This window comes from Hemiscyllium ocellatum, chromosome 17 (genome assembly GCF_020745735.1).
Source record: "Hemiscyllium ocellatum isolate sHemOce1 chromosome 17, sHemOce1.pat.X.cur, whole genome shotgun sequence".
NCBI classification, from domain to species: domain Eukaryota; kingdom Metazoa; phylum Chordata; class Chondrichthyes; order Orectolobiformes; family Hemiscylliidae; genus Hemiscyllium; species Hemiscyllium ocellatum.
In genome coordinates, this window is record NC_083417.1 from 29,406,416 (window position 1) to 29,429,628 (window position 23,213).

Genomic DNA, 23,213 nt, shown 5'->3' on the forward strand with positions numbered 1-23,213 from the left:
CCACTTGTGGGCTGATCCTGCAGTGCCATGCCTTGACACATCTGACACCTAGGAGAACTGGATGACGAGAGTTTGATTTTCAGTGGTGAATTCAAAGAAGGCTAACAGGTTCATTATAATATTTAAAGGATCAACCTGCTTTCTTGAAGTAGATTGATCATCCACTCTCTCTCATTCCACCAAAATTAAAACCAGATGTCAGTGGGTTAGGGTCAGGATTCAGATTTTGAAGATTTTAACCTCTCCCAACATCCTCAATTTTGAGGATTAAAACTCATCCTGTTGGTAGAACACAGATGTCCAGGCAGTGAAAGAAGGCAGGAACCTAGTCTTTGGATATTTTTATAAGACTCATTTACAGAAACACATATAGAGTATCAAATATGTACAACTGTACATAAATGTAAGGCAAGGGTGAGTTTTCAATGCCCACCATCTGAATGCAATTAACACTCAATTGATATACGATTAACACCCTTTGGGTCAATTTGTCTCATTATAAATTTTATATCCACATTCGCCATGGAAAGAGCCTGTCACGGTGTAATTTAATTCCCTGTTGTTAGTGTTGCAATGCTTTAGTTTTGTACTTTTGTCCATACTGTAGAGAAACTGCTCTGCTCAAACTAACTTTACTTCTCTGTTCTCTAATTGTCATCAGTCTTGTTATTTAGCTACATACATAAAGTAAAAAGAAATGAAGACTTTATGGAAAAAAAAGACTGTAAGTATGACTTTTAAAAAGGGACTGACTCAGGTCTATATGGTCAATTATCCATCTGCTCTATCTTAGTTTCACCTGAAAACAGAATTTAGTAATGATTCCCATGCGCAATGAAATGCATTGTTATTTAAATTAAAAGCTGTCAGGGATGAACTGATGTGATTCTGTTTATATTCACTGTAATTCCAAATTTGCAAAAACACCACTTCACATCTGATTAAGAATAGTTTAACAATTTCCCACTGAGCAAATGCATATCGAATTAAGAGATTTTGGGCAACAAACACAGCAGACCTTTTTTGGAAAGGGCTGACCTTTCTGTAAATCAATTTTAACTGGTTTTAACTGGAAACTGTTGCACAAGTCAAAGACTGCACGACTTCACTACTACACATTGTGCATATAAAATGAGATTTACCAAATATATTTAAAGAACCCTCCCAAATAAACAATGCAACATCTTGGCATACAGAAATTTAATATTACTCAGGTGCCTTTGAATTGTCAGACACTTTATCACTTTCTAGCAGTGATACCAGATCTTATTTTGAAATTCTATAGCCCTTAGCATTTGTCAAACAACTTTGAGTGTATGAGTTAGGATGTCATACTGAGGCTCTACAGAATGTTGGTGAGGCCTCTTCTGGAATACCATGTACAGTTCTGGTTGCCCAGCTATAGGAAGGATATTATTAAATTGGAGTGGGTTCAGAAAAGATTGACCAGGATGTTGCCAGGAATGAAGGGTTTGAATTACAAAAATAGGTTGGATAGGCTGGGATATTTTTGGCTGGAGCATAGAAGGTTGAGGGTTGACCCTTATAGAGGTTTAGAAAATCATTAGGGAGCTAAATAAGGTGAATAGTAAGAATCTTTTCCCTCGGGCGAGGGAGTTCAAAATGAGGGGTGTACCTTTATGAATAGCTGCTAACGGGGGCTATTATGAGCTGACAATGCATTGTATGTGGTAGCAGGCCATGCGATGACAAGGCATGGTGTGGAACCCACTTGGGAACTCTGCAGCCTTCTGAACTTAGGGCTTGAGGCCAGGTCCTTATCCCAACATGGGAAGGGGGAATTTCCAAGTGGAAACAAACAACATTAGTCAAAGCAGTGAAACAACTTAGTTAGTCTATTATGAAAGAAAACAACACCCGAATTCACTTCTCAAGATAAAATTGTTAAGCAGAGAAGTCATAATAACAGTGAATAGTTCTGGTCTCCATTTATTAAAAAGGTTATAGAAGAATGGGACAAAATGCAAAAAGGATTTCTAGAATCATACCAGATCTTAAAGGTTATACTAATTGGGAAGGTTGAATAGGACTGTGCTCCTTCTCTAGAAAAGGAAAATCTGATAGATGTGTGTCAGACTCAGAGAATTCAATAAAGAAACAGAGAGGCTGGTTTACTTACAGACAAGACCAAAAGAAGGACCATAATTATAATGAATCCACTGAAGGATTCAGGAGAAATTAAATTGCCAAAAGATTGTTTAAAATACAGAACATTGTACCATAAGTAATCGAGGCAAATGAAATAGATGCATTCAAAGATAAGCTGTGAAGGAGAGAGACATAAAAGAAAATATTGATGGAGTTAGATGAAGAGGATGGGAGGAGTTCATAAACATGGACATTGGTCCTTTGGGCAGAATGCCTTGATTCTGTGGTAAATGCTGTGTCATAGAATTCTTTTGATATAAGTTTGTGTTCAAATGTTTAATTGGTTTAGTGTTGGCTCACAGTTCACTGGAAACACCCTACCAAGTATTTGCAAAGAAAAACCCCACTATTTGATTTCTTTCACTCAGGAGAAATTTTCCAATCATTTTCATTCACAGTGTTCCCACTCAAAATGCAGAAAGAAAGACTAAAGTCACAACATACATCCGTAATGACATCTGGAATGCTGCCATTCCCATCATGACCACACTGTTGTGTTTACCATTATAATTAATGCTTATTTATTGGGTTTTGTTTCCTCCAAGTTTGCGTCCCAACAGGAAGACCCTTTCATAACAAAAACTCCCAATTGCCCCTATAGAAAAGTAAACCACACACTCTCTGCTGAGCCATTCTCACTCTCCACCTTCAAGCAAGCAGAGAAAATAAAGACAGTCATTGGAAAGGTGGGATGCGCTGTGTCTGCACTTAAGACCTTTCTAAAGGAGGTCAGAGAGATCCAATGGAATTGGCTTTGAGTAAAAGTGTTCTTTTAATTCAGCATTTGGCGCCTGATATCCTAGAGGCAACAGCCACAAGAATCATGACAAAGCCAATGACAGTGATTTCTCGGAAGCGGAGCTGTTTGAGCAGATTATGGAGCTTAGTTCATCTTCAAGGCATTGACATTGATGCACTGCTTAAAGCTAGCAAAAAATATGAAGCAATTGTAGCCAGACAACGATAACTGCAAGCATTGGGTGCATTTACCAGCAGCAGTGTAGTAGCCAAGGTGCAGAGACCAAGCAGGTGATGTGGGAAGTGCAATCTGTTGTTCTGGTTGCAAAAATGTCCTGTAACAAGATCTCTGCAAGTCGTGGAGTACTTAAGAGCAATATACTCACCTAGGCAAGAAATTTGGCTTCAAAGGTGCAACCAGAGCTTATAATGGAAAACAACTGAACAAAAGTGCGTGCAGCATGCTAGCAGCTGCAACATTGAGCATGTCAGAGACCTTCGCAAATATAGGCACAGAAGGTCAAGCTTCAGAATGGAAGAACCAGAGGGCACACAGTTTTTCCACATTGTGTATGTGACACATTTGGATGATGTCAAAACATTTGGAAACTCTTGCCACTAATACTATCAAATGCCCAAAGAAAATTGACAAACTCAAACTCGAAACCAAGGTTGACACTAGAACTAGTGCAAACGTGTATCCAGGCAATTGAAAATCAATGACACAATCTATAACAATAAAATTAACTGCATTTAAAGGGTCATCCATCTCTAGTATTGGTACACTGAGAATGAAATGCTGCAATGGTGATTCTGCATGGAAACCACATGCAGGTATTTTATCTGGTGAACACTAACAGCCCAGCAATAGCAGTACTACCATTGTATTTGGAGCTGACAGTATGACCTTTCACAAGATCACCAACATACCAATTGCAACAGAAGAGACCGAGGATACTTGGTTTGAGTCAGTCCGACACTTAAGACAAATATTCCCAGAGAGATTCAACACCAAGAGAAATCACAAAACCTCCAAGAAAGTGCAATATTCATATAGAAGAAAAAAATGTGAAAGTGAGCAGGATAATATGGAACATTGTGGTAGTATCTGTCATGGTGGGCGGCACGGTGGCACAGTGGTTAGCACTGTTGCCTCACAGCGCCTGAGACCAGGGTTCAATTCCCGACTCAGGCGACTGACTGTGTGGAGTTTGCACGTTCTCCCCATGTCTGCGTGGGTTTCCTCCGGGTGCTCCGGTTTCCTCCCACATTCCAAAGATGTGCGGTCAGGTGAATTGGCCATGCTAAATTGCCCGTAGTGTTAGGTAAGCGGTAAATGTAGGGGTATGGGTGGGTTGCACTTCGGCGGGTCGGTGTGGACTTGTTGGGCCGAAGGGCCTGTTTCCACACTGTAAGTAATCTAATGTTTGGGGGATGGGGGTGGGGGTTCTGGCTGAGCCGTGCCTAGTTGCCCTTGAGAAAATGATGGTGAGCTGCCTTCTTGAAATACTGCAGTCCATTAGATGTAGGTAGGTCCACAATGCCTTAGGGAAGACCGTAAGACATAGGAGTGGAAGTAAGGCCATTCGGCCCATCGAGTCCACTCCGCCATTCAGTCATGGCTGATGGGCATTTCAACTCCACTTTCCCGCATTCTACCCATATTCCCCGAAGGAATACCAGAACTTTGACCCAGTGCCACTGAAGGAATGCTGATATATTTTCATGTTGGGAAATTAGAAGTAAAGTAGAACCCCATATCCGTGGTTTACCGCAGCCCAAAAATATTACATGGAACATTCTAGAAATAATTCTGGGGGCTGTGGGGAGGTAAATTTCCCATTTAAATGATAGGGTTCGCTGCTATCTGCAGTTTTGGGTATCCATGGTCGGTGTTGGAATGTATCACCTGCTGATATGGGGTTGGGGGAAGCACCTGTATATTGCTCTGCTTTGTGTTGCTGGGTCAAAATTCTGGAACACCCTCCCCAGCAGCATTGTGGGTGTACCTACACCAAATGAGCTCCAGCAGTTCAAGGAGGCAGCTCAACTATACATTGACACATAGAACTAGTACTGTTCGAAAGAAAGATGGTATAATCAGGGATGTTTGGATGTAGCACATTTAAATGTCTTTCTAAAATGATGCCCAGCAAATTTCTAACGTGAGAAGAATAGAATCCCAAATTCACAAGAGCTACACACTTTTCCAAGGTGGGTGCCAGACATGGATACTGGTTGGTTTACTCAGCAAAGGAATCTCAATACAATAAATCACTACTTTCAGAAAACATTTGGAAGGCATTGCTTCCAGAGATTTACCTTTCAGTCAGTCTGTCAAACAAGAACTATTCCAGCAGTGTTTGGACTGAATTACAGAAAATATTCCCTTGATGTACATGTATTGTTGCTGACATTGCTGCTGGTTTTGCCTATGAAGAGTAAAATGAATATCTATACAATTTTTGATGGCATCTTGTCACGAAGGACTTGTCTTTAACAGTAAGAAGTGCCAGGTTAAGATTAATACATTGACTTTTTTAGCTCAGTCTCTTCAGGTTATGGGATCCATCCTGACCCAACCAACACTGAAGAATCTGCTCTTCACAATAAAAAAAAGTTCCTCAGAGAAATCTTAGATTTGTTTAAATCAACAGGACCATAGATATCAAACTTTTTTTTTGGAAAGCACCATCGTAAAGGGAGCTCCTGAGGAAAGACAACCTTATGTAGAGCAGGAGGATCATCAGAACATCACTCAAACAGGCATTGTCAGCAGAGACTTGTATCCTATAGGACTATATCCCAAGGAGCAAGACAGTCCTGGAAATTGATACATCTTAGAAAAAGCTAGGAGCACGCATACTGTAAGATGTATTGTATTTGCATCCAAAGTCTGTTGGAAGCACAGTCCAATGATTGCAACGTGGAGCATGAAACATTTCCTCTGGCATATGGTATCATAAGATTCCACGTGTACCTGTTCACTATGGAGTTCACTGTGGAAACTGATCACAAGCCTCTGGGAATGATCTGGTGCAAACCACTGATAACTGCATCACTGAGACTACAATAGCTTCTAATAAAATTGCAGGGATTTGGCTTTGATGTTGTACAGGCTAAAAATGGTTGCTTCAAATGCACTGAGCAGATTAACAGATCCGGATAAGAACACAGAAATTCCACTAGATAAACAATAAGGTGGATGATGTACTTAAAGTCAGTTTGATTTAGTTTCAGTCAAATGCAGCCAACTTCAGGAAGAAACAACTAATGATAAACTACTGAGGTCACTATGGAAAACTATCATAGAAGAATGACTCGACACAATACTAAAGACTCGACACAATACTAAAGATACCAGACCCTCTCCAAAGCTTTAGAACGTGTCAAGGTGAACTAGGTACATCGAGGTGTAATATTTGAAGGGAAGCAAATGCTTGTACCCAAAGCTCTGTATCAGCATGCATTGTCACATTTCATCAGGGACTAGTGAGCTGCAGGCCTACAATGAGGAAGTTGCTTGGCTTGGGGCACTGCATAATGATGAGGAATCAATAATTGTATTGAGAGGTTAGTGAGCATGGGCAAGACATGCCAGAATGACCAAGCAGAACAACACAAAGAACCTCTCAACTCTCAAGAGATTCTAGAGACAAGATTACAGTGGTGCTGGAAAAGCACAGCAGGTCAGGCAGTATCTGAGGAGCAGGAAAATTGACATTTCAGGCAGGAGCCCTTCATCAGGGCTTCATCGTCCTTCCAGATGAAGAGTTCCTGTCCAAAACATTGATTTTCCTGCTCCACGGAAGCTGCCTGACTTGCTGTGCTTTTCCAGCACCACTCTCATCTTGTCTCTGATCTCTAGCATCTGCAGTCCTCACTTTTGCCCTCTCGAGAGATTCAGTCAGTCCCTTGGATCAGCAAACATGGGTACAAATTTCTCCCAGTAACTGACTAAGTTTCCAAATTTCTAATTGTCAGACAGTTAAAAGATACTTCAAGTGCACCTTTGACAGACAGAATGTGTACTAAATTCAGTCTATCGGGTACTCCTGGAGATAGAAGTTTTAAGAAAGACAAATCTACAGTCAGATCTTGGTCACAGACTTTATCAGCAAGTGTGTGGAGGACTGCATACCGGGGAAGTCAATCTGGGTGTTCCCCAACAGGAAACCCTGAATGAATCAGAACATACAGAACCTGCTAAAAACCAGGCATGAGGCTTTCAGATCAGGAGACCCACTTAAACGTAAGGAATCCAAGTATGACCTTCACAACGCTACTAAGACAGCCAAGGACCAATACCGATCCAAACTAGAGACCCAGACAGACAATGGCAAGGACTGAATGACATCACAAGCTCTAAAAAGAGACAGTGCAAAATAGCAGATGGTGACACATCCCTCCCAGATCGTCTCAATGCCTTCTATGCTTGCTTTGAGCAGAATTTCGGTGGAGAGAGAACACCTATTCTGACAAGTCCTGGCGAATATATTCCAACAGTCACTGCATCAGAGGTCAGATCTGTTTTTCTTCGTGTGAATCCAAGGAAAGGATGGGACCAGATGGAGTACTCAGAGCATGCGCAAATCAACTGGCAGAGGTCTTCTCGGACATCTTCAACCTCTCCCTGCAGCAGGCCACTGTCCCTGCTTGTTTCAAGAGGACCAACATCATTCCTGTGCCTAAGAAGGCTCATGGAGCATGTCTCAATGATTACCACCCAGTGGCCCTAACTTCGGTGGTCATGAAGTGCTTTGAAAGGCTGGTCATGGCATTAATCAACTTCAGCCTCCAACTACTCGAGACTCACTCAATCTGCCGATCGGACCAACAGATCCACATCAGATGCCATATCACTTGCTCTTCACTCCCCCCTAGAACATCTTGACACCAAGAACAGCTACATAAGAATCCTACTCATTGACTACAGTTCAGTCTTCAACATTATTATCCCCTCGAGGCTGATTACCAAACTTAGTGATCTTGAACTAAGGCCCACTCCCTGCAACTGAGTCCTCAGCTTCCTGATCCTCTGGCCACAATCAGTGATGATTGGGGACAATATTTCATCGACACTAACACTCAACACTGGAGGCCCTCCCCCCCCAGGGTGGCATACTCAGCCCCTACTGTACTCACTGTATACCCATAACTGCGTTGCCAAATATCAGAATAACGCCATTTGTAAGTTTGCTGATGACACCACCATAGTCAATCGAAGCTCAGGTAACAACAAAACAGACTACAGACGGAAGGTGGAAGACCTGGAAAAACGGTGCACTGAGGACAAGCTAGCTCTCAATGCTGGCAAAACCAAGGAACTCATTATTGATTTTCGGGGGAATGTTACTCATGCCTCCTACACATTAACAGCATAGAGGTGGAATGAGCAGAGAGTGTCAAGCTCCTGGGAGTGGTCATCCACAACAAGCTTTCTTGGACCCTTCATGGACACACTGGTTACAAAGGCCCAACTATATCTCCTCTTCCTCAGGCAGCTGAGGAAATTTGGTATAACAGCAAATACCCTTGCCAACTTTTATAGGTGCGCCATCAAGAGCATTCTGTCTGGATGTATCACTACCTGGTATGGTAACTGTACCATTCAAGACTGGAGACTGTTACAGAGAGTGGTGAACTCAGCCCGGACAATCACAAAGGCTAACCTCCCCATCTATAGAATCCGTCTACCGGGCCCGCTGTCAAGGAAAGGCCACCAGCATTCTCAAAGATCCATCCCAACCTGGCAATGTTTTTCTACAACTTCTACCATCGGGGAGAAGGTACAGAAGCCTGAACACATGCACCAGCCGGTTTTGAAACAGTTACTACCCTACTGTTGTTTGAATACTGAATGGACTCTTAACATTCGCCTGTGCCTGTGTTTTTGTTTTTGCCGCTGTTTGCCTATTATTTACTTATCTATGCTACTTAAGAAAGTGATGTGCCAGTATTGCTTACAAGACAAAGCTTTTCACTGTGCCTTGGTACATGTGACAGTAAATTCAATTCAATTCGATTTCTAAAGCACGTGTTAACCAGAGAATAAACCATATTACAGTCTTGAAACATCCCAGGTCTCACTGTGGTTTATGCTGCTAAAGTACTGAACATGAAGTGGAGGCCAACAAAACAGGATCCTCATGTTGACGTGTTACACCTTCAGAATTACATCATTAGGTATGGACTTACCCTCACCAGCAGAGACCTATGTTCACAAGCCAAGTTAGGACAACTCTGCTGAGTCATCCATGTTTTCAGAAAGACTGAACAAACTTCTCAAAAACAGAGGGAAAATGATGATGGTACATGACCTATATGCAGGTGTGTAGCACAGAATGTCACAGCCTATCTAATGTACCCAGTGATGTGCAGAAGTTCCAAAAGTATGTAGTGAGCCTAGATCCTGTGGAGTAAACCAGTGAAGAAGCAGAAATCAACTGTAAAATACTTCAACTTTGCACAGAACACACACAAGGATACATATAGATAACTAAGGTGTGGAAGATCACTTTGACAACAGTCAACAATAACAACATGGAAGACAGCACTAACAACATGTACAAGGTGAGAACAACCAAGTGTGAAACCTAGACCTTCATTTACCTGTTTTAATTTTGTTTTGTTATTTTTATCCTCTCTGCTATGCTACAGCTCTTTGAGGAATATACTGGTCTTCTTCATTGTGTGATTGTTGTTCTAAGTCAAAGAATGCAAGGTGTACTTCGGGTGGAGGTGGGGAATGTTTCAACTGAAAGTTGATATGCATCAGGTGTCTAGACAGTTGTTCTTTCAAAACAAATCCATTTCCTTATCCAAAGACAGTTCCGTGTTTCTTTTTGGCTAAGTCTGAATTGCTGCAAATTGCTGGTCAAAGCACAGCAGGCCAGGCAGCATCTCAGGAATAGAGAATTCGACATTTCGAGCATAAGCCCTTCATCAGGAATAATGCATCAGGTTTATTGAAAGGTTACTCACTGTGAGGCCTTGAGTTTATCCACTGTATCTTATTAAACTGGCATTATTAATTACCGACCCTGCCTCTGTGGCATTCTCTCACCTGATTTCAGCCCCATTTCAGAACTTAGTGGTCCTGGCAAAATCCATCATTCAACAGATATCCCCAGAATTCACTGGAATCCTTGTACTCCTGCAATTTCTAAAAGCCTGTTGAGCACCCAGACAAGTGCTGTCAGTCTGGAGCTGGCTTGTCCTGGTGCTGACATTTGCCCCAGCTATGGCAAACAGGGCGATGTCAGTGCCCCACTTTGTAGGCAGGGACACAATGGTTCTCTGGATAAGATGTTGAAAACAAACAAAGCCATGATATATATACTGGCCAGAAATTGAGATGCAGTGTAGAGAATTGAATTCCATGTGGCTAGAAATCCAAAACATATCCTTCAGAACAAAATTCAAGATGATAACTAAGTTTAAATCTTTACAGGAAAACAAATTAAAGTCTGTGTACTGGAACCCTTCCAGTCTGGAATACTTGGAACCATGCTATTTTAGGATTTTGGAATTTTTTGGGATATAGAATGATGTTAAAGTACTGAACTACAAACGTGTAAACTGCACATACTGTATATAAACTGGTGCCTGAAAAATAACGCAAAGATAAAATATTATAAAGCAAGCTTAAACATGTGGTACTAACCTGAAAGCTCTATTTTTCATATTTTCACTTCTGAAGTATTGTTCTAAAGTCATATTGTGAGTTGTTTCAGTGTGCTCAAAGTATTTCAGAACAGGGATTTACAGCCTGGAGAAATTGCATTGTAGCACTGATATACCTCAGCTACCATACTGAAGGAGAAACCAGTCAGGAAAATTTCACACCAACTTTCATTCATCATAAAACATCTCTACAAAGTTTTTTGTGTTACCTATAGAACTTATTTTTGCATTAGGATTCTTATTATCCATGTCACTTGAATAATTGAATATTATTTTTCATTCAAATTTCTTTCTTTCTACCATGGCTGTTCATATGTGCTTGCAAAGATGAACATAAATGAAACATTCAGCTGTCCTAACTATTGAGAATTCATTGTATAAACCATTGTGGGAAAATTTCATGTGAAAAGTTTCACGTGTTGTCATATGTAACCTGTTTTTGCTCATTACATTGAAATGTCTGAGTGTAGGGAGAGGAAAATTATTCAGGATTCTTGCTCCTGATTTCTGTCCAGTAGCTTTGATTGAAAGTGCACATGTGTAGATGAAAAATGAGAAATTTAATTTTCTGTTCTTCCTTCCTATCCTGAACTTCCAATCACATGTTCACTCCTGTTTTCATCTGTACTGTTGCCTGACACTGATGTTGCCTCAACTCAACTGCTGTAGAAACCTTCATTCAAGCTTTTGTTACTTCTAGACTTGACTATTTAAAATGTCATCGTTGATCTCCCATGTTCTACCCTCTGTAACCTTGGTTGTCCAAACATCTGCTCATGTCTGAACTCTCAGTTCTCTTCACCTATCACTCCTTTACTAGCTAATCCATATTAATTGGTAGTTGATGTATGTCTTAGTTTTATAATTCTCATTTCTCCTTTTTAAGTTTCTCAATATCCTCATCCCATCCCAGCTCTGTAATCTCCTCCAGTTTACAAACCTTTGAGATATCTGTGCTCATCTAGTTCGGACTTCTTTAGCCTCCTGGTTCTTAGCCTTAAAATAAAATGTTTTATTAAGTACAGACACTACATAAAATAAGATTACTTAGCTCGATCAACCAGTGCTTGTGCGAATTTATCCGATGGCATTCATATTTGTAGTGTCATAACACAGTCAAAAACTTATTAAAGGAAAAATGAACAAAAATTGTTGAAGAGTCAAAGGAAACATTGGTTTGACAATAACATTGAGCAAATACTGATGTGCTAACAATAACAATGGCAATAACTTACATCAATATAGCATTCTGAATATAAAAAATACATGCAGGCAAGGTGGATTAGCCATGGAAACAGGGATAGGTAGATGGATGAGATGCTCTTCAGAGGGTCAGTGTGACTTGATGGGCTATATAGCCTGCTTTTACATTGTAGGGATTCTTAACAAATAAATCACAAAAATGAAGTGCTCAGTTTTTCTGCAGCAATCCTCCTTTTAAAAACAATGCATTTTGAAACCAAGGGTAAAACATGTCTATAAATACTTTGGGGTTCTGATCCATCATCAAAGCAAAATGCAAATCCAACAAGCTTGGGTTAGTTACAGTAAAAAATAATTGGTGTTTATACACTTAAGCTTGTAGTAGGATAACCTCAAAAAATGATGACCCGTTTTTATGTTTTTGGTGGAGCCAGGAGATCTACAATTCCAATGATTATTCATGTAGGTGCTGTATTAAAAGAAGTTAAAAGCAGCTTTGTCAAGAGTGTGGTTTCTTGAGAGAGCTGACGAACTTGGAGAAAGGTCAATTATACTGATCTATTCATAGATTCAAAGAGTTGCTATGGTTAATAGATAATGAGTTTATATTTCTGTTTGGAGCATCTGAAAGTATGCTGCATTACCTTGGAGATGGGCAGTGGGATTTAAGACAATTCCTTTGTTTAATTTATCTCTGGATGTTTCTAATAGAAATATCTGCAGTCAGCTTGGAATCAGTCAGCCAACAATCAACTGAGTCCTAAAATTGTGGGTGCAGACAGCGAAAAGAGTCTGTGTCTATCCATAGTCAGGTAGCATGCAGGGCTTTAGGGACCCAGAGATATTGTTGATGTTTAAATTCCTCAGCAAGAATGCAGTGAAACATCTGGTTAAGCTAAGGTAGCCACAGTATGAAGTTTTACAGGAGAGTTGGAAAGTTCCTTAGCCAAAAACAAATGACAGGATCCCTGTGAAACCTCTTGCCTTGCGGAATTATTGGTATAGTGAGGAGAAAACAAAGTTCCTTCCAGAGGGCTGTGGCATATCTTTTGAGTTGGTCCCAGAAGAAGTGAATACACCTTCAAAATTCATGAAAAGTATGAAGTAGAACTGGGTTTACACCACAAGTCTTCATTAACTGTAGGTTTAATCAATGGTGCTTGGTTTGCTTATGGTTTTATTCACAATAAAGTTTGTTTTCTTTAAAAATGTAAAACCTTGTATAATTCTTTCTATTAATCATTGGGTTGTTCAAATTTTTCTTTACACCTTAATAGTCTCTGTGGTGATGTAGCACCAGCATAGACCTTTGAAATGTATACTTTATGGAGTGTTAGTAACAAAGAAATAGCGGTTATGCCATCTTGGGAGCTTAACTGCAAAATTTAAGTTAAACCTTTTATATTTAAAGAACACTGATCTGGACTAGTTTTGTAAATATTGTGCCTACAAGAGCAGGTCAGTGGCTCAGCATCCTGCAACGAGTATCTTACCCTCTGATTACCCAAAGCCTGTCCATCATCTACAAGGCACAAGTCAGGAGTGTGATAGATTACTCCCCACTTGCTTGGATGGGTGCAGCTCCAACACTCAAGACATTTAGCACCATCCAGAACAAAGCAGCTCTGTGATTGTTACCATACCCACAAACAATCACATGTTTAAGGGTATGGTGACAATCACATGTACCATCTATGAAATTCATCCTCTCCTTCGACAGCTGCTTCTAAACCCATCTAGGAAAAGATACAGGGGAGCAGTTCCAACTGCACATTATCCTCCAAGCCATTCACCATCCAGGCTGTTCCATCAGTGTTGCTGGGTCAAAATCCTGGAACTCCCTCCCTAATGGCATTGTGGGTCTACCTAAACCAAGTGGAGTGCAATGGTTAGTGAAGGCAGCTCATCTCGTCCTCCTTCTCAGGGGCAACTAAGGTTGGACAATAAATATTGGCCTCGCTAGCAATGCCCACACTCAAAGCAAAAATATCCACTTATTTTACAAAGAGTGTATTTTATTGTCATAAGCACTTATACGATAACCAGATTAAAATATGACCCTTGCAGAAGAGGTTCTAACTTTTCCAATCTGCTGGCAGTCCTGTCTTGTATGATAATATAGTTATATCGATGACTAAAGCAGTCTTGTCTCTATTGTTGTTGAGCGAACCTAGATGGCAGACTGTTCGACCATTGGCATAACAGTCTGGATAGTTCTGATTTCACTTCTTTATAAGTGTGCACTTCCCAGAAATGGTAACTGGATCACAATAAGTAGTGTGAAAACCCTATCTTGTTTCCTTCTCCCTATCCTGACATACTGAGGCTAGTAGCCCTGCTAGCTATGATGAAGGGAGTTAGCACTCAGTGGAGATTGAGCTTGGGAACTGCAGTTTGTTTAGGTTGATTACAAGCAACTAAGTAGGTGCACAAATTCTGACTCATATGTGCTCGTGAGAAGTGGCCATGACTGTCGAGCATATTTCTTCCCCTAGTTCATATGTTTGTATTTTTTTTTCCATCCTTAATTGCGCTCAGAATGTTGATGGTAAACTGCCTGTTTGAATCACTGCAAGTCTGTGAAATGTTGGCAGATCCACAGTGTTGTTGGAGAAAGAGTTACAGAATTTTGGTCTAGCTGAAGGGAAAATAATGTTTGTCAAAACCAAAAAATATATACTTTTGCCAAAGGAAAATAATTTCTTTGTGCACAGTGTTGATTTCATTTGTGTAAAAAAAAAAATCAGTGGCTTATTGTGTTCAACTGAAGTCTTTAGTAATCATGTTGATAAAAATATTGTGAAACTGTGATGTGGAGTAGTGGAAGGGCAATAAAACAGTTCTATTTAACTTCAATGATTGAACCGAGTCAAGTATGAGATCGTTTGAAGGAGTGGGTATTGATCTGTAATATGACTCCTGATATGTTAGACAAGTTTCCAAATAAAAATCAAAGTAGGTGAGTTATTTGCTAGATTTTTTTTCAATATTGATGTTAACAGCAAAACAAAATGTGGAATGCATTCAGCTAAAAGGTTTTCTTTTTGCTGCCTTACTCTTGAAATATGCAGCTACTGTTCAAGTTACATTCCCATTGCTGTTGCACAAGCTTAAGTATCTGTTTGCGTTGCAGTTTTGTGGGTATTAAATGTGCTTATAATCACTCATTAAAAGTTCAACCATGCAGCTGGTCTATTGAGAGCCTGTAATGAAACTGGAACAGCTAGATTTAATCAGCCCACGTGGATTTCCACATTGACAATAAAATAAGAAACATGGATTGAATATGAAACAAGGTAACAATCAAAGGAGAGGTCTTTGGAACCATGACCAATATATTTGTAGCCAGCGCTAAGTAGCAGATTATATGATAGATTAGTAAATAATAAATATAAGAGTCATTCTTTTTAATCTTGTATTGCTAGCAATATTGGCAATTGGGAATATCTCACAACAGGGTCATTGTTCACATGAATAGTAGCATGGTTTGGAAGAAGTAACATCTTTGAAGTTGGATCGTTGAACATCAAAGAAAATTGAAGTATTTCAGTAACTAAGTTCAGTTGCAAAGATACTAAAACTAAACAATCAACATTTTATTTATGAGTTTACATTTTTTCATAAATATTATAAACAGATGGACAATTAAGATGAAAAGGTTCTTCACTATAATACTTATTGACTATAATTGCATTCAAGTGAAATTTTCATTTAAATGCTAAAGTTAAGGAACATGAAATACATTTATTCTTTCTTGAGCTAGTTAAAGGGAATTTGCAGTGGTTAAAGTGTCTTTCAAACACTTTAATTTATACAGTGTGGAAATAGGATACATGCCCATAAGCATAACACAGTTTTTGACTTTCTGTAAGGAATAACATAAAATGTGTGCATTCAGGTGAGTTATAAATCAATTAGAAATAAGAAAAATAAATAAATTGATCTAGTTTTTTTGAGAATGCTTCTGGATATCATCTTGAACTTTTAGTGGCATTGGAAACTAAGGATAAAGTATATAATGTAGGAAAAATGCAAAACTGACTCCATATACAACATGATGACTGCATTTTTCAAACCAGTTGTATTTTTGTATATTATTGTCATAACTGTAAAGCAATTAGGAAACAAAACCTAAAACTAGAGCTATAAACTGGTTTATGTCCTGTTTCTTTTCAGAAGCAATTAATCACTGTGGCTGGAACATGAAATTTACAAGCATTTCCCAGTGTGCAGCACACTCTGATTTCACTCACTCTTTATCCAATTAACAGCAGTTAAAAATTTGTGACATTGTTCTTTGAAGCCAACAACTTTAATCCAAAAGGTTGTGTTGCCTGCTCAGTGCCAGGATTTGGGACATCTGCTCAGAGTTGGAAAGGCAACTTGCAGTGAGATGGGGAGATCATTATCCATATAGGTACCAATGGCAGAGTTAGGGCTAGGAAAGAGATTCTGTGTAGGGAGTATATGAACATCTGGGGGCTATATTTGAAAAGAATCTCAAAAGTAAAATCTCTGCATTACCTGAGCCGTGAACAAATTGGTGTAGGACAAATAAGATCATAGAGATGTAGGAATGGCTCAAAGACTGGTAGAAATGGGTTTTCATTAATGGGACATTGACACTAATACAGGGGAGAGTGACAGCTATATCCTTAGAACCATCTTTACCTGAACCATGGTCAGACCAGTGCTAAAATATAGAAAGTTTGAAGGAGGGATGAGGCTCCTCAGAATATGAGAGAAAGCTGGCCAGTAAAATATAAACAATTAGCAAGAGTTCTACAAGTATTTAAAGAGGAAAACAGTAACCAAAGCATTAGAGAACAAGATTGGTGAATTGATGATGGAGTTTGGTTAAGAGTGCAGCAAGTACTGGAACATTGATCTTCAGTACCATTGCCAGAATGTTGTTAGGGCCCATAGCCTTTTTTGTATCTAGTGCCTCTAGCCATTTCTTAATATGGGGAATGAATCAAATTGGCTGGAAACTGGCATCTGTGAGGCTGGGAACCCTGAAGAAAGCCACTTCTAGCTGAAGATTGTTACGAATGCTTCAGCCTTGTCTTTTCCACTGATGTGTTGGACCCTCCTGCCATTGAGAATGGGGATATTTGTGGAAACGCCTCCTCCAGTGAATTGTTTAATTGTCTACCACCATTCATGTCTGGGCGTGCCAGGACTGCAGAGCCTAGATCTGATCCATTACTTGTGGCTTAGCTCTGTCTAACACTCACTGTTTCTGCTCTTTGTAGATTCACCAGATTGACACCTCATTTTTAGGTATACCTAATGGCGGTCCTTGCATGCTCTCCTGAACTCTTCATTGAACCAGGGTTGGACTCCTAGCTTCATTGTAATGAGATAGTGAGGAATATGTTGAGGTTGCAGGTTGTGGTTGAATGCAGCCATGTTGCTGCTGATGCCTCAATGCCACATGGATGCCCAGTTGCTAGACCTGTTTGAAGTTTTCCCATTTATCATTCTGTTTATGCCACACAGCACAATGAAAGATATCCTCAATGTGGATTCTAGCCTTTGTCACCACAAGGGCACTGTACTGATGGTTATTCTTATCTGTAAGAGAGATCCCAGAGGACTGGAGAATAGCCAATGTTGTTCCAATGTTTAAGAAGGGGAACAGGGTTAATCCAGGAAATTAAAGGCTAGTGAGCCTTACATCAACTGATAGGGAAGATTCTTAGGGATAGGATTTGGTCACATTTGTAAAAGTATGGACTTATCAACAATAGGCAGCATGGCTTTGTGTGGGGAAGGTTGTGTCTCACAAATCTGAGTATTTTGAGGAAGTGACAAAGATGATTGAGGGTAGAGCAGTGAATGTTGTCTATGTGGACTTTAGCAAGGTCCTTGACAAAGTCCCACATGGCAGGCTGATGCAAAAGTTGAAGTCACATGGGATCCAGAGTGAGCTGATAAGATGGATACAGAACTGGCTTAGTCATAGAATACAGAGTAGTGGTAGAAGGATGTTTTCCTGATTGGAGATCATGACCAGTGGTGGTCCATAGGGGTCAGTGCTGAAACTCCTGTTGTTTGTTATAAATGGAGAATGTAGGTGGCCTGATTAGTAAGCTTGCAGATGATACAAAGATTTAGGGGAGCTGCAGATAGCAAGGAGGATTGCCAGAGGAGATAGCAGAATGCAGATAGACTGAAGACTTGGTTGGAGAAATGGCAGATGGAATTTAATCCAGACAAATGCAAGGTGATACATTTTTGGAAGATCTAATGTAAGAGGGAAGTAGTCAGTAACTGGCATCACAGCGTGGCATCACAGAGGGATCTAGGCTTATCGGTCTACCAATCCCTGAAAGTGGTAACACAAGTGGATAAAGAATGCATATGACATTGTTACCTTCATTGGTTGGGGCATAGAATATCAAAAATTGGCAAGTCGTATTGTAGCTGTATACAATTTTAATTTGGCATATTATGTACAGCTTTGTTTGCCGCCTTACCAAAAGGAAATGGAAGCTTTAGAGAGGATACCAGAAACAGTTTATTAGGAGAGATTGAACAAACCTGGTTTGTTTTTACTTGAACGTCAAAAGATAAAGGGTGATCTGATAGACGTTTACAAAATTAGGGATAGAATGGATAATCAGGGACTTGTCCTGGGTTAGAAATGTCAATTACTAAGGGACAAAGGTTTAAGGTAAAATGAGATAAGTTTAAAGGAGATGTGAGAGGCACGTTTTCTACCCAGAAGGCGGTAAGTGCCTGGAAAGCACTGCTGGAGGAGGTGGTGGAGGTAGATACAATAGCAATGTTTAAGAGGCATCTTGACAGATACATGAATAGACAGGGAATAGAGGGAAATGGAGTGTGTAGAGGCAACAGGTTTTTAGTTTAGAAAGGCAGCATGTTTTGGAGCAGCCTTGGTGGGCTGAAGGGCCTCTTCCTGTGTTGCACTGAACAGCTGCACCTCCAGCAGACATACTGGTGAGGATATGGTTGAGTATCTCCTTCCCTCTTGTTGGTTCCTTCATCTGCCACAGACCCAGTCTAGCAGTTATGTCCAGCCTGGTCATTAGAGCTGCTGTCAAGCCATTTTCAGTGATGGACATTTAAATCTCCAACCAAAGTACATTCTGTACCCTTGCCACCCTCTGTATGTCTTCCAATTCATATTCAACATATTCTAGAACCAGATCAGATATGATATTATTGAACAGTGGAGCTGGCTTGATGAGCTGAATGGCTCCCAGGTCCTATTTTCCTCAGTCTGCACAGCTCCACTTTAAATGTTGTGCATTATGTGGTAAAAGGCTGTTGGAAAATTTCCTTTCTAAGGTACAGTATACAACCAAAGAGAAATCTGACTAGTACATATTAACGTTACTCAGTTTCTCAATAGTGCTAATGCTGACGTAGCTAAATATTTTGTCTGGCGGTCGAATGTGCAGAGCTTGGAGTTGACTAGTCAAAATTTCTATGTCAATTTGTCTATCCCAATTTCCAACTTAGCTTGTGTTTTTGCATGTAAGCAGGATGAAGATGAGGAAGGTGTGGACTTAGAAGATGCAACAGAGGATGAAGAAGATACGGCTGAACAAGATCGAAGGAGACGGGCCCGTACAGCTGCACTAGCTCGGCTCCGGGTAACAGCTCAGAAACTCCTTGAAGCTACAGGGAAAATTGTGGCCATTCTGTTTCTGGCTTTAGCTGGTAAGTTTTTAAGAATGACTAACTGCTTGACTGACTGTTTTTGTCATGACAAAAGCATTTTGAAAGCACGAGTGCTGGGCAGTGATCTTCACCAACAGGACTGACTCTATGCACCTCCCTCTGTCATTCAACAAGATTACTATAATTGAATCTACTACTTACGAATTTGTCAGAATCACTACTGACCATAAACAGTCAGGACAGGTTTCATAAATAGAATAGCTGCCAGAACAGGTCAGAAACTGGGTGTTCTGTGATGTTAGCTCAATTCTTGATTCTCTAAAGCCCATCCACCATCTTCAAGCACAAGGCAAAAGTGTGATGGAATACCCTTCACTTGCCTGGATGAGTGCAGCATCCAACAACATTCAAGAAGCTCACACCATCCAGGGTAAAACTGCCTGTTTAATCAGTACCCAATCTAGCACTGTAAACGATCACACTGTCTGGCACTGCTGCTCTGCAGCAACGCACCAAGTCTCCTTCAGAAGCATATTCCAAACCCATTACCTCTATCACTGAGAAGGACAAGGAAGGGCAAGGCTTGGAAACAACAGCACCTGCAAGTTCCATCCTCATCACCCAGAACATTTTGACTTTGAACTGTCTGAGTCAAGATCCTGAAATGGAAAGTGTGGCTGGAAAAGCACAACAGGTCAGTCAGCATCCAAGGAGTAGGAGAGTCAACGTTTCAGGCATAAGCACTTCATGGTTCCTGATGAAGAGCTTATGCTCAAAACTTTGACTCCACTGCTCCTCAGATTCTGCCTGACCTGCTGTGCTTTTCCAGTGCCACATGTTTCGACTCTAACTCTCCAGCACGTGCAGTGCTCACTTTCTCAAACTCCTGGACTGCCTTACCTGAACAGCATTGCTGTGCCTGCATCATATTGACTCCAGTCATTCAAGGTGGTTGGCACATCACCACCTCCTCAATGATGGTTAGGAATAGGAGTTAAATGCTTGGCTTGTCAGCAATGACTACATCCCAGTAATGAATAATAATGAAAGAAGTGGTTTGATCTTTTCCATTTTGATGATGTGCTGTAATGTATGTTGGCACAGAATCAGTGAGATAATTTCAATGCTTTTTTCTCTGTGCATGATTTCTGTAGCACTTTTAGTCCAACAGATCAAATGTTGAGCAGGTCACTACAGATGTAAGTTGTTACTTGCTCTCCTTTTCCATAAACTCCACTGGTCCTCCAGCCATATGCGCAAGTATTTTAGCCTGCGGAGAATTTGAAATGTATCTGCTTTTTACAGTCCCTAGAGTGAAGTGCTGCAATAGCTAAGAGCTACTCAGTGGTGACAAGGCAATAAAACTTGAGAAAAATATTCAAGGAAAACAAACAAAAACAAAAACGTTGCTAAATTTTTATTGGTTAATTTATCTTTAATACTGATGCAGTGTTTTGTTTTGGCAGGGATTACAGTTCCATCTGCTTTCTCTGGAGTTTACTATCTGCTTTTCATTGGAATTAGCACTTGGTGGGCCTGTCACTTGCCGATGAGCCATGTTGGATTCAATACAATCTGTGTTATGGTGGCATTTTACACTGCGGGCCATATTATCTGCCTGTATATCTACCAAACGGCTTTCATCCAGGAGATATTCCCCCCCAGTGGACTTTGGTCCAGGTAAGGAAACATTTATTTAAAGATGTATATAAAGGTTCACTGTGTTGGCCAAAACAGTCCAAATCTATTTAAGACTAATGTTCAGAAAAAAAATCCTAAATATTACAGTGATTTTAATGTCTTATTAGTTTTAATGTCTTCCATTCATCACAGCTCTAGCATGTTCTTATTACCAGGCTTTTTTTGTAATAGGAAAATGAAGTAAACATATGGAGGAAGTATTTTGCAAAAGAAATTTCTTTTGGGGCATAAAAAGAATTAGATTTTTATTGAGGTTATGTCTTAATCACACGGGCACTTTCTAGTACTGGCAGCTTTCCAGTGTTGGGCTCTAATTTATGTTGACTAGCGAACAGTTCATTTGACGTTATGACAACTGCTGGAGAGGAGAACAGAGTCAGTGAAATACAGCAAGAAGTCCCAGATTTGATTCTATGATTGATATTCTAACCTCTGTGCCCAGCAAAAAATGAAACACTGATGAAGTTAAAGTGGAGATTGTGGGTGTCCCACCCTTTCCTACTCTGTCATTGTTTTTGGTCTTTTTGCTGGGTGCATAAGATGCTTAAGCCTCATAATGCCTTAATCTTATGAAGTACAGAGGGTTGATACAGTTATAATGGCTCACTATGTAATGCAGACACTTCGTCCTGTTGGACATGATTGTACAGCTGCAGAAGCTGAAAGAATAAGTCCTGGTATTTTTCTTGTTTGCAAGGCCAAGGAGAGCAGGTGTTCTACGAGCTCTGCAAGAATAATATGTGCTGCTGCAGTCTTGGGCTCCTCCTCCTCTCTGAATACCCCTTCATGTTAGCCAACTCAGCCTCTAGGTCACTTGATACTGCACCAAATCAGAGTGCCAATTAAAAATATAGTGTTTGTTTGATAGTGAACCAATGCCCACATCCTGATACTGGGTTTCGCCACCTTCCTCTTTGTTTACTGTTCACCCTTGGAAAGCTCACATTATAAGTTTATACCTGCAGAACAATAAACAAGTATGGTTGGGACTGTACCCAACTATAAATCCAACTATAAAACTTTCCGAAAAAGAGAACCTCATTTATAATAGTTTTATTTAGTATCATTTACATTGCCCTATTTGAATGTTTTTTTCTACAATTATAGCATGAGGAAGTGTTCCTGACCACAGCCGAGCTGCTTCAGATGCTTTCTTTTCAAAAATACAGCCAAAACATGTTGATGAAATTTGACTATTTTAATGCATTGAGGAAATTTTGGAGATGTTCTACTAGTCACTTACAATTGAACACACAATTTACGTTTTATTCAGTTTTAAGCATTGCAGCTGACTAACATTTCCTCAGTTGTCAGTTTATTAAAATGTATATTTTTGCAGTGCAAAATAATCTAAACAAACAACTCTTATTAAGTATCACAGGATTGTCAGGTTTCCTACATTGTGAGCTGGGGTCTAATGATCAATTCTTGCACCTCTGCAAATATTGGTTTTATTGCTGCTGCATGATCCTCTTGGGTCCTTATGTGGAGGGAGTGGTTTCAGGAACCAGCAGTCACTGTGTCACGCTGATTGACATGTGTGGACCCTCTGAGCAGTTGTACAGCTTCAAGAGAATGTTGGTGCCCAGTTCTATGTAACTCTAAGTAAATCAGGTGGCATGTCAGGCACAGCAGTAATCACAATGGTGCTTACCATGCATCATGGCAACACTTACAGCCTCTCCCAGCAACTCATACAGTCATAACCTCCACCCAGCAAAGCTCATCCATCACCCTCAGAAGACTTCAAATGTGCATCAGTGAGAGTGAAGACTTAAAAGGCAGCCACAACTTCTGAAAAATTTGAAGAAAAAGAAAGCTGGAAAAGGCAAAGACATCAAATCAGGGTAACCATGTCAGAAGACTTCAGTTTCAGGACTACAGAATGCAACAACTCTGAAGGGCAAGAAAGAGAATCTGTGCAGACTTGGAAGCCTATCCATGAACTGGAAATGCTTTGGAGAAGAGAAACACCTGATCGGCATACTTCGACAGCAAGAAGGAAAAACTCAATTACTCACCCAGGTCAATAGTTCGTAGCTCAGATAAATGCCTTACCACTA

The 23,213-nt window shown here is 40.2% G+C and overlaps 1 protein-coding gene across 3 annotated transcripts in view; it reads left to right on the top strand.

Moving 5' to 3' along the window:
• The window catches only part of piezo1 (piezo-type mechanosensitive ion channel component 1), a 339,923-nt gene that overhangs the window by 178,121 nt on the left and 138,589 nt on the right, over positions 1–23,213 (top strand). For 2 of the 3 annotated variants that reach the window (XM_060838027.1, XM_060838028.1), the window contains exons 6-7: positions 19,311–19,488; positions 20,916–21,129. In XM_060838027.1, the coding sequence (XP_060694010.1) occupies positions 19,311–19,488; positions 20,916–21,129 (392 nt within the window). Of the gene's footprint in view, positions 1–9,421; positions 9,481–19,310; positions 19,489–20,915; positions 21,130–23,213 lie in introns of those variants that run through there. The other variant, XM_060838029.1, reaches the window with a different exon arrangement.